Below are 12,078 nucleotides of genomic sequence, written 5' to 3'. Positions count from 1 at the left end.
ATAGGCCCAGGCAGCTGTCAATCTATATAACTTCGGTGATAGCCAATAGGAGATCAGCATCAACAGTATGAAAATGTTATCCCGGAGTGTTTGCAACGCAGCGGAAGCAACATCAGAGACGTTTCAGAAAATAAAAGCATGTGTCAATATTTTGATAAATGAGTTGTGTATTAATGCGTCCACGTTGATTTATATTTTCACAGTTATACAAAAAATAATATTGTCAAATTTATGTTTTACTTCTATCTTTGTTGTTGTTGTTTTAACTGTAAAGCTTATTTCTGTGCATGTACAAAAAAGTGCTGTGTTTGTACTTTGGTAAAGTCCCAGTGTAGAGCGGTATTTCATCACAGGGGCACCAAAGAAAATGATCTGAAGTTTGTAATGTTTTTGGGCCTTTGGTTGAAAATATCTAGCATATTACTATTTTGATAAAATACTAATAAAATACCTGTAATGATAACCTGCTGATATCTTAATGTGGATAATTGAACGATGTTAAGATATATATATATATATTTGTTTCAGTTACACAAAACAAAACTTCATTCAGCAAATTAAATGTATCAAAAGGTGAAATAAAATAAGAACACTGAAATATGTTGAAGAGGTTTATTCTAAAATAAAACTGCCTCCGTCTTACCATATAAGCCAGGAACAGCCCAAAGCTATTAAAGCAGCCCTACAGAAATCAAACTCCAGCACTGTGTATACTGTAAAACTAAAAGTGACTGGAACAGATCGGAGATCAACACATGGGGAACATCAATTCAGCACACACTGAAACTGATCTTGTTCATAAAAGGGACAGTGCATGACAGAAACACACTCAACGTCATTTTAAAGGCATGCCGGCCAACAAATACCTCCTCATGCCATCATGAAGCATTTAACAGCATCAGAATTTAGAAATCAAAATGGAGGCAATACAAAATAATAATATTTTGCCAATTCTCAATGGAGAAAAATAGTTTGAGATTTGACACTTTCAGGAATAAAAGCAGTTTTAAATGCAATGTCCCTCCCCTCAAAAACCCCATCTTAAACTGCACAAAACCTAGCTAAAAGTTAATGGCAACGTTACCTTCACAGGAGTGTAGCTACCCCACTTCAAATAAGGAAGATAAGCTATGCAGCAGAAGCAACAACTAAAACGATCAAATTAAAATAGATGTTTTTCTTACTATACTGACTAACAACCAAAAGCTGCACACAGAATACAATCATGGGGAAGAAAATGTAACTTAAAAAAGATTTGGATTAGTCAGACAGTGAAAGCAGACAGGTGCAGGGGTTGTGGGTCTGTCTGATAAGGAATAATAAGTCTTCTTCTCTCAGTCAGCTGCTGGCGTAGGGCTGCGGTGAGGGCTTGCTGAACGGGAACGACTGAAACAAAAATAAAGAGGGATTAGCTTGCCAAAAGGGAGGATGGAAGGATGATCAGACAGAAATTCCACAGTACTCAACATCTGAGTTTTAACCTTTTGAGAAAGCTCATGACTGGATGCCCACTGAAACTTGTAAACAGTCTGAAGTCTTTAACCTTTCAAACCAGGTTTTAATGTGAACATTTATTTTTGAACACCTTTGGTGTTATATATATATATATAAACAGCTCTGAAAAAAATTAAGAGACCACTCCAAATGTGTCTTAAATCTTTCTCTCTACATGTGTGGCAGCCATTCCAGTGTCTGTTGAATTTTAACACAGAGAAATGTTATCAGTATTTTATAGAACACAATTAAAAAAAATGTAAAAAACATTTAACTCAAAGACAAAGCTAATAATAATAAAACGGGACAAAAGGAAAATGCTGAAGTGGTCTCTTAATTTTTTCCAGGGCTGTATGTATACATCTTAGGCAACTTATCTTTGCATTTAAAAGAAACAACCTTCCAGGGTCAAGAGTAAAGTACACAAACACACCTAGGGAAAAAACAGTCTTTTAAAAAACTGACAGGTCATTGACAGTCGCCCCACCTGCAAATACAGCAGATCCATAGTTTAAACTCTGAAGAGACATTAAGGTCCTTAATTTTATTAATGTCATGACCAGAGAAGTAACTGCACAATTAAAAACCAACGTGTTTCTTTATTTATTATAAAGTTCTAGAAGTACTAAAATAAATACTTTATTGTTGAAGTAGCCAAAAACGGTCATCTACCAAGGCTCAAACTCAAATGTGTGATGTCGTCCCAGTGATGCAAAAACATTATTGGAGAGGATAAAAAATATATTTTGGGGCATTTACAGGACAAGAAAGTACATCTAACCTAAGAAAAACTAAACCCTGACTTTATTTTTGGACAAAGTTTGTAACTATAACATTTGGGGAGCCCCCACAATTCTGTATGTGTATGTAATAATAGAGTTTTAAAATTAATTTAGCTGTTTGTATGGTGTTTTATTTATGCCACTCATTACTTTTAACTACGGAAATAGAATGAAATACTTTGGAAAGTATTTCATTGTATTTGTTGCGGTTTGAGACAGTGGTGAAAAGGTTTAGTTGGAGCCCTGGGCACAAGAAGAAAAAAACATTTGACTATGCCCCCCTCAGAAATATCATCAATTGAAACTCATCTTGCCTTCCTCTCTTGCACTCACTCAATCATCCAGGCACACTCGCATGCAAACACATTTGTACTCTGCATGCTTGTTAAAAGCTCAACTATAGCTCTCTAATCACCAGTTCTGAGGACACCAACCCTGTGCATTTCTTTCACCATGAACATGAGCTTGTCAGGGGGTTTGATTTTTGTTACCTTTGGAGACAGTGGCAGAAACAACAAGTACACAGAAGCGAAGGATGACTACAACTCGGTGAGACTGCGCTGGGAGGCTCTTGAAGTCTGATCTCTCGTCAGCTCTTTCTCTCACTTTCAGAAGCTAAGTCAGAGGCCGAAGAACTCTGGTAGGTAGGGGGGTCTGGTAGGTAGGTAATGGATTTAAATGATCTGTGTGGGTCAGCCCTCTGGTACTTCTGAAGACTCTAGTAGAACAACTGAATGTGTGCACGGGCTGATCTCGTCTGAGCGTGTGCGTCGGTCGAACAGACGGTCACCCATTCACTGTGGGGAGGGTAGGTCGGAAGGTCGACCTCTTTCTCGCTGTCTAACACCAGATGCAGGCGAAGGCTGATCTCAGGTCAGCGCTTAGTCACCCTCCCGCAGGACGTACACACCGCCAGCTGGCAGACCCTGGGCCTGGGATCAGCTGTGGTTTCAGTGCAGTGCTCAGCTCCCACCACACGCTTTAAAGAAAATATGAAAAATAAACAAAACTGTGCTGCAGAGATTCTTAACTTAAGTCACACCAAGGGTGTCGTCAACTCATATTTTTTCTAGAGAATTCTTTTGATCTAGCCAGACTCAGGATAGGGAATTTAAGAAGAAATAAAAACATTGAAAAAAATTCCATCTTTACTTAACACTTATCAATCCCATAATTACAGTTTTCTCTCTTGCAATGTCTGCATTTAAATTCATTTCTGTAAAATAGAGCTACATAGTTTTTGTCTTTAAAAGAAAGCAAGAGTACAGAGGACATGTCAGTGGTTTTAGCTGCTAAGAGTCTCAACAGTTTACAGGCCTTTCATGTGCTCTCTTTTCAGGCTCTACGCTGAGGGTAAATATTTCAGAGATATCAAGAGCTGGAAAAGAGAGCACCGGAGAGACAGGGACATCTAATCTTTCATCTACTCATACTACCCTACACAAGACAGAGGGCCCAAGTCCCTGTCACTACCCATCCCCCACTCCACTGCTGGCCGACAGCAGGGGCAGAAGACCTGGCGAAGAAGCATCCCTCTCTGCGTCGAGGAGTCTCGGTCGTCCATCTCACTTCTGGTGGCGGTTGTTTGGTGGCAGAGTGACGCTCCCGGGTGGATGGGGGGGTCTACTTAATAGTCATTCCCTGGCTAGGATGGAGCGCCTAAGTTCTGGCTAACGTATAGAACATAACTAAGCCTCTCTTAGAACGCAGGATAGTTGTGTTCTGAACTATCTAAATTCTATACTGGTTAGCCTAGACCTTAATTCTTCCTTATGAGTTTTAACACAAGTCTAAAATGTCTGGGTAAAACACTGACAACTGGCAGGACTAAACAACTCAAATCTTGGTTTAATGAGTGAGAGACATTTAGACGGTTTACCTGCTCCTTTTGTGGTCGGCTGAATGAGATCGTGATCGGGAATGGGAGACAGAGCGACCTCTTGGGGGGGAGCGACCTCTGGGAGGAGAGCGGCCTCTGGGCGAAGAGCGCCCTCTGGGTGCAGAGGTAGACCGAGACCGAGACCTGGAACGACTGGAAAGAGGAAGAAACAACATGATCCACTATCGAATAAATAAGAATGAGTTATTTTCCTCACAGATGAGTCTAGGCAGAGAGCAGAGACCTGCTGACCTGCACCTCCATCCTCTCAATGTCCTTCTGACCTGACAGTTAGAATCATTGCTGCCCCTGACAAAATTACCTTTTGTCATGACCCCTCATGTCACCACGGTGGAATGTCTGCTATCAACAGCAGTGCATTTCAGGTACAAGCTGTTTAATTAGGTCATGAAAAACTGTTGCACACACTACTTACCTTCTCACCGGAGTCCTGGACTTGGAACGGGCTGGGGAGCCAGACCTAATGTTACAGAAAATAAAGGATTTCAAATTACAGCTATGGTGGGAACCATAGCAACCCTAAAGGCATAAACTACCACAGGGGGCTGAACCAATAACACACACACAGCAAATGTACTTAATTGATCCCTGGGAGAAGTACTATTCTGATGCAGAAATGGACAATCACAACAAGGAAAAGGAGTGGCCACATCCGTCACATGCTGTATGTCGCTATTACAAAACCTAGAAAGTGTATTTACTAACCTAACAGTTATTTATAGTAAACCAGCTGTATTCTTACCGGCTCCTTCGTCTGGAATAGGATGGAGATCGGCGACGGCTCCTGAAAAAGTAAGACAAGAGTGGGTTAACAAAAGGCTCGTTCTGCTGAGAGCTAGTATTTCTGCACAGTTGCAGATAAAGATTGGGCTAAACCAAAGTTATAGTATTATACTACTTGCAAAATTAGATTTCAGTGTTAGGATTGTTTTCAACATTTATGATCAACACACTTCCAATAGATCCAGGGCAATGTCAATTCCAAATTAAATAAAAATGATATACAGCCACGGAAAAAATTAAGAGACCACTCCAATTTTTTCTCTCTACATGTACGGCAGCCATTCCAGTGTGTGTTGAATTCCAACACAGAGAAAAAAAAAACATTAATCTCAAAAGACGTACCTATAAATAGTAATACAAGAGAAACTGATACTGCTGAAGTGGTCTCTTAATTCTTTCCGGGGCTGTATGTATTATTGAAATGCAAGACTTTATTCGCCAGCACCTTACTACCCCAGATGTATTCAAAAACCTCGATAGAGACCTTGAATGTAACAAAGGTGGGCATTATTACAGTTTTAAACCTGGGACAAGCTTTTTTTTGGGGCAAAATAAAACAATCAATTTAGATATTATCCTGAGTTAATGTAACCTTAGCCTTTACATAAATGTTTATTCATCTGATCTGATCAGTGTGATTTGCAGCATTCAAACCAGGTTTCATGCACAAACTACCAAAGCTCAAAAGCCCAAAACCTCTGGGGTTCTGTGCCTACATACCTGCTGTGGCTCCGGCTGCGGGAGCGAGAGCGATAACGGCGCCCGCGGGACCTGGACCTTGAGCGAGATCTAGAACGAGAACGGGACCTAAAACGAAAACCAATTGGTTTACTCCCATCTGTCTTTGAGGTACAGGCCTCAGAGCACGTGTCGAGTGTTTCAGCCACAGCAGACAGTATTCCCTTACCTGCTGCGACGGCCTCCTCTCTTGCTAAAGCGGTAGCAGTCATAGGCGTAGTGGCCTCGGTCCCCACACTGGTAACACCGATCATTGGGGTCAAACTGGCGTCGGCTGGGGCGTCCACGGCCCTTCCTGGAGAGGCCTGTCGACAGCTCCACACGAACACGGGAACCACAAAGAATCCTGAGGAGAAGAAAGGTCAGTGAGAGAGGGCAGAGGCGGGTGTAGTTCCTAAAACCCTTCTCAAGTCCCCTTATATTTAACTGTTTGCATTTCTTAAGTCTGCTACAAGGAAAATATTATTACTTACTTTCCATCCATGCCCTTCACAGCATCTTCTGCATCCCTGGGATCCTCAAACTCCACGAAGGCAAACCCAGGTGGGTTCCTGGCCACCCAGACGGTCCTCAGTGGGCCGTAATAGCTGAATGCTCGCTCTAGCTCCCCCTTGGCAGCACCATTGCCTAAGTCCCCAACATACACTTTACAGTCGGTGGCCCGAGATGAGCTACGGGAGGATGAATAGTGAGACATCTCCTCCTGCCTCCTGAGATAAGAGGAAAATAAGCATTAATTAGTGGTGGAACATTCAGGTCATTAAACAATAAGCTAATTGACAGACGTTAGGTTGTTTTTGTATTACGAACACATGTGTCTGACAGCGTTAGGGATTTTTTGATTACAATTTTTCATACATTTCCTGTAAAAAAAGTGTCAGCTGCTTTGATTTAGAATGTGTGTGATAAAACAAAACGTATCTTTACGCAATAAGAAAATAATCGCACTTCTTAAGCTGAATAAAAGCCTCTTCGATCTGCTGGACAATGCATCGCCACCAAAGCTGAACACAGGGATGTTTTTCTGAGCTCAATCAAGACTTTTTAGAGATACGTAGTTCTCAGTGAACAGCGATTACACAAACATGGATGATCATAGAACATGATGCATTGATGTAGATTAAACTACCCGACAGCATATAAAGGAGAGCACAACCGTAAACAACTACAGCAGCAACAACTATCCAAAACATAATATACAGTACACATCATGGACGGGTAAACCCCCTCTGAAACCTAACGAATAAAGCGGTCTCTCTTGACAAATAGGACATATTTGGGGCTCCTATATGGTGTAATGTTCCAGAAACTATGGTGTATCAGTTACCAATGAAACATATCAATACTAAATTGGAAAATATTATTTTCTAATAAAAAATGTAAAAGACCATATTGCAAAAACGAGTACACCCTCCTGAAAGGTAAACACATTCTACTTCACAAAAAAATGTACATGTGCTAGTTAGGGGGAATTGGTCAGCAGCTGAGTCTGTTGAACCATCACAGTCAAACAGGTGTAATTGGCTGACAATTAAAAGTGGTACTTAACCCACTGAATCTCTCAGAGTTATTGCTGACAACAATGGCACCACATGGGAGAGGGTTGTCTGGAGAAAATGATTTCATTGCATAAAAGAGGACATCACTGTTCAGTCACTACACAGTAGCAAAATACAGAACATTTAAAAAGGATGGATTTGTGATAAGCTCCCTGAAACTATTAGGCCGTTGCTGTAAACTTTCACCTCCTGATGAACGATTTTTGCAGAGAAAAGCGCAGGAGTATCGCAAAGCAAGTGCCTCAGGGCACAAAGCAAAGCAAGTGCCTCAGGGCAGGCAAAAGCCACGTCTGTTTCATCCCACACAGTAAGAAGCACGCTGCAAGAGGTGGAATGCATAGTTGTCATTCATGCAGGAAGCCACTGCTGAAGCCAAAGCACCAGAAAGCCTGTTTAACCCTTGCCAAGGCCCATATTGATAAAGGTGAAGACTTTTTAGAGTCCATACTCAAAGAAACCAAAGTCATTCTTTTCAGATCTGGTGGCATCCAAAACGTACGGCGTCGCAAGGCTGAAGAGTTCTCTAAGTGCAAGTATAATTAAGTAAGGCAATGGTAAAGTAATGACATGGGGACGTACGAGTGCTGCAGGTGTGGGGGAATTGTACTTCATCGATTGCAACATGAATTTGCAGATGTACTGCAAAATCCTGAAAAATAACATGCTACCCTCTCTCCTCACCCTGGGTTGCTGAACAAGGTGAAAGTAGTGCAGGAGCTGAGTATGTCACCTAACCTCAATCCTTTTGAGCACCTGTGGGGAGTGGCGCAGGAAAGACGTGACAATATGTCGGGAACTTGTACACTCGATGCCAAGAAGGGTCAGTGCAGTACTTGATAGTAACGGGGGACATACAGTATTAGAATATGACATATTGGTTTAATTTAATCTAGGCTGTACTTGTTTTGGCAAGCCTTGATGTAAGCAAAGTTGACTAATTCGCTTATTTTACAGGTACTCATTTCTAAGGTGTTTTATATATGTAGAGTTACCGGAATGTTCTACTTTTTACTGTAACGCAGTAAAACAAAGCATTTTAATCGAAATGATGTGGTGTTTGGTTTGGTTTATTGATAATTCACCAACATCGCGAGACATTCTGACACCAGAGAAACAATTGTGCTGGTAGAATAGTAACTCAGTAAGCCTGTTTACTATCGGTTCAGAGGGCTGCAGAAACAGATTCACAATGCAGAGCTGCAGGCTCGGAGAAAAGTGTACAAGACAATGCAACAGAAGGTAACTTTCTCTCGGACTTCTATGCTGCTTGAACTCCCAGTAGTTTTTTAGAAAGCTTGTCAGCCAAATCCCCGTTAACACACCAATGACAAGGTGAGCTAACGTTGCCATGTAGACTTGTTCATATACAGCAGGTCAGAGCTATATAGATAATAAGAGTTGCGATACTCCCATAGACCTCCGTTGGCAAAAATGGCTGTGCCTATTTCCGGGGTATGGACATCGAGATAGTTCCAAACATTGGCATTTGGGCGTTGGCCCCCGTTCACTTACATTGCGGCGCAACTGTTTATATTGTATCACAGGCCCTTTATGATGCTTATACTGAGCTTCATTTGTATATGCACAGCGTAATTATCTATATTTTATCTTGGTTGTTACAACAATTTGCAAGCATTGCCTGCTAGTTAGCTGGTGCGATTTCGCCAGCTGTGAAGGTGAGAGTTCGGTAATGAATCGTTAGTGAGTTCTATATTAATTATGTTGGGTAACTAACAAGCAGGATTTGGATTGATTATCGGGGAGGGGGGGGTAATTTATTTTGGCTTTTGGCTTTTACCTGCTGAACCTGACCGTGTCAGTCATCGTTAGTTGGCTTTGTGTGTGATATAAGATTGACTGCTAGCACTAGTAGCAATAAGGTGGTGTTTGTGATTAACATTTCATTTAATATTTCATTGAATTTTGATAATATGTGTATAGCTTAATGTTAAAATTATATTCTTAGTCTTAACATGATCATGTTCGTGTTGTGGTCCTGGGGGTGGTCACTTTCATCAGAAGAACTGAGCTAGGTGAATGCTGAACGGACCACGGCAAACCTCTTAGCGCTACCACGATGGTAGGGCTAATAGTTGAATCGGAATTTATAAGCAAAATCACGAATCAATAAAACAGCCCAGTTACGTTAAAATGAAAATCACCAGATGAATGATATGGAAAGGAAACGTTAAGTTAGAACTACTAAAGCCAGTAGTGCGACCCATGCTAACATGAACACTAAGCGTTTCCCCAACATTTTTTAAAACTAATCCAAGTAATACACAGCTTTCTGTTGTCACCTCTCCAAATGCAACACTGACTTTAACAAATATGCAATAATGCAATAACAGCTGACAAACTGCTTAGGTGTGTGTTTTCTTTAATATGTACCATTCAGTAATGCAATCGCTGCTGTCTGTCCCATAGAATAACATGACAGCGCAGCGTTGTTTGGAACTATCGGGGCTTACATGAACTGAGTGACTGCCCTGACGGCACATCAAAGAGTGTCGCAACTCTTAAGTATCTATATAGCTCTGCAGTAGGTTACACGGCGGTGCAGAGGCTCCGCTAATATGTTAGTAATAACACACAGGGACGTATTGTTACCGGTATCAAATAAATATTTAGCCCAGTTAAACAGAGCATGAGTCTAAAATGTAGCTATCTTCTTAATTTCCAGCATGTACTGCCAGATAAATAGACATTTGCCAAAGAGTTGGATAAAGCTGTTGCGTATTTCTGACAGTGATTGATATATACTGGATTGGCCATGAGCCTTCACTGCGCCTATTATAAGTTGTTAGTAGCCTTAAGCGCCGACACAGTTGATATACTATACCACATTGCCCTTCACTGGAGGTATTTCAGCTGCAATAAACTACATTTTAGCATTTAAAGCCACATTTATACGGTTATTTTGGTGAAAGTGACTCAAAAGTAGTGCAACGCTTTGCTGTTCACAGACAGTCATATTTAATGTAACTTATTACTTTAAAAAAAGACAGTTAAGTAATATATAATGTATTACATTTTGGAAGTAACTTAGCCAACACTGCTTAATACTTTTCTATGTTGTAATCTTTCCATGAACTGTATATAACAAATATATATTGATATCTATGTTCAGAGGAGATGTACTGTTTTATACTGTGTACTTTAATAGACAAACACTGACAGGGAGCTTTTTAACTGCACATAGAATACTCTTTAAATCCTAATCTAAATGTTGGTATTAATAAAATGTGTATTTTTGTACTTAATTAGTGAGATATGGGCTACTAGTAGTGGAGTATTCTCAGTGTGGTAAAATGTCTCGTTCCTTTCCTCTTCCACCACTGCACCTGTAGGAAGGCGCGTGAGCACCTTGATCAGCAGGTGCCGTGGGGCTGATCCTACCTTCTGTCAGCGCGGCAAACACAGCCTCCGGAAACCTCTTTACTTAAAGATCTGTCGTCCTATCCGTGTTCATAAGCATGACTGATTATGTATTTTTATTTGCATAACCACCTTCGTTTACTGCTAAATACATGGCCTCAGCGTTATTAACCAGACTCGTTACATAAACCCAGAAGTCAGTACAATATCATATGATTATTAAGGGTAACGTTTTGTGATTTCACTGTTTTGTACTTGAATTAAAGGAACGGAGCGGATCAGTTATATAACCTTAGCTTGCCTGCACGGACGTGGAACATGCAGCCATATGTAGCTGACTAACCCTTCATTGAATAAAATGACATCATCTTTACAGATAATTATTCAAATTGAACACACAATACATGTTTGGTGTGTGTATTTAAGTGGGTTTACCCAGGAATTAGCCCACGGCCTATATCTCCGCCTGCGCATAAACAATGGCGATTGCAGGCGCTAACGTTACCTTCTTCCGCTGACTCTGATGCAGATCCACGCGGGGAAGAACTTACACCGTCTCTAACGGAAGCCCAGGGTGGGTTTTAACCGAGTCAAAACTCGTGTTGCAAAATGAGCGAGCTATAAAGCCACTCTTATGGATATTAAAGACACTTCAACATGTCTGGTCCACAGTGGACCGGGTTAACCAAAACCATCAGAAACCAAATACAACCCAATGTCGTAAAGGCGTCATTTCCGCATTTCCGCAAGACTGACAGGAGGCAAACTTCCGGTTAAACCTTCAAAATACTATAACTAAATAGCACACAGTTAATAATTTATGGAAATTAATTGAACAGGGTTTCAACCGGCCGCAGTTCGAAATATTCAGTGTTGAAACTGGAGGATGTGGCCCAGAGGGATAGTGGATCAGGGGGAGAGCAGTTTCCAGTCCCACTGCAGTCAGCATGTCGTTGTGTCCCTGGGCAGTACACCACTGCGGTCAAACCAGCCCCGTCTTCGGAAAACATAATCAAGCCAGCCCGCTCGGTGGTTTGCAGTGCGCGTATATCATATGCATTACGGTAACAGCGTGGAGGAACAGATTTCAAAAATAAAGCTGGTGAATGTAAACAAAAAAGCAATAATAATAATAATAATAAATCAAACTAAATGAATAAATATAAAATAATAAATGTAATAATAGCAAATAGCTACAACATGCAAACTGTATTTCAGAGAACATTTTAATTCTAATTGTGTGTATAATAAGTCAAATTTAACAACTAGGAATACATTTTCAAAGTCCAATCTGACATCAAAAGGACAGACCAAGTGTCACAGGTCATTCAGGACATTCTGATGTGGAATTTCAAAATAAAAGCCCTTCAAAATGTCTTGTTAAAGCAATCTTTAAACTCATTTTCAGATCAGGATTAAAAGGAAGAGAAAACGGTGTGTTGCC

The 12,078-nt window shown here is 40.8% G+C and overlaps 1 protein-coding gene across 2 annotated transcripts; it reads right to left on the bottom strand.

Annotated features, from left to right (window-relative positions):
- Positions 1–598: 598 nt before the first annotated feature.
- On the bottom strand, positions 599–11,391 carry srsf7a (serine and arginine rich splicing factor 7a). Of its 2 annotated transcripts, XR_010167922.1 has the most exons (9): positions 11,140–11,391; positions 6,171–6,407; positions 5,867–6,043; positions 5,680–5,766; positions 4,919–4,960; positions 4,592–4,636; positions 4,156–4,308; positions 2,768–3,255; positions 599–1,386 (listed from the first exon to the last, which is right to left on the bottom strand). XR_010167922.1 is itself a non-coding variant. In XM_063907274.1 (8 exons), the coding sequence occupies exons 2-8, from the start codon at positions 6,392–6,394 to the stop codon at positions 1,335–1,337; spliced, it is 780 nt and encodes a 259-aa protein (XP_063763344.1). In that variant the 5' UTR covers positions 6,395–6,407; positions 11,140–11,391; the 3' UTR covers positions 599–1,334. The 2 variants fall into 2 exon arrangements, 1 of the variants encoding a protein (XP_063763344.1); XM_063907274.1 differs by lacking the exon at positions 2,768–3,255.
- Positions 11,392–12,078: the final 687 nt, after the last annotated feature.

The sequence above is a fragment of the Eleginops maclovinus genome, chromosome 18 (assembly GCF_036324505.1).
Source record: "Eleginops maclovinus isolate JMC-PN-2008 ecotype Puerto Natales chromosome 18, JC_Emac_rtc_rv5, whole genome shotgun sequence".
NCBI classification, from domain to species: domain Eukaryota; kingdom Metazoa; phylum Chordata; class Actinopteri; order Perciformes; family Eleginopidae; genus Eleginops; species Eleginops maclovinus.
This window is presented reverse-complemented; position numbering and strand designations above follow the sequence as displayed.

Coding starts and splice junctions, on each gene's coding strand:
- srsf7a (XM_063907274.1), bottom strand. CDS start 6,394: ATGTCTCACTATTCATCCTCCCGTAGCTCATCTCGGGCCACCGACTGT. Junction 4,309..4,591: donor TCCAGGACTCCGGTGAGAAG/GTAAGTAGTGTG, acceptor TCCTCTTTCCAG/TCGTTCCAGGTCTCGGTCTC. Junction 1,387..4,155: donor GCCGACCACAAAAGGAGCAG/GTAAACCGTCTA, acceptor TTTTTGTTTCAG/TCGTTCCCGTTCAGCAAGCC.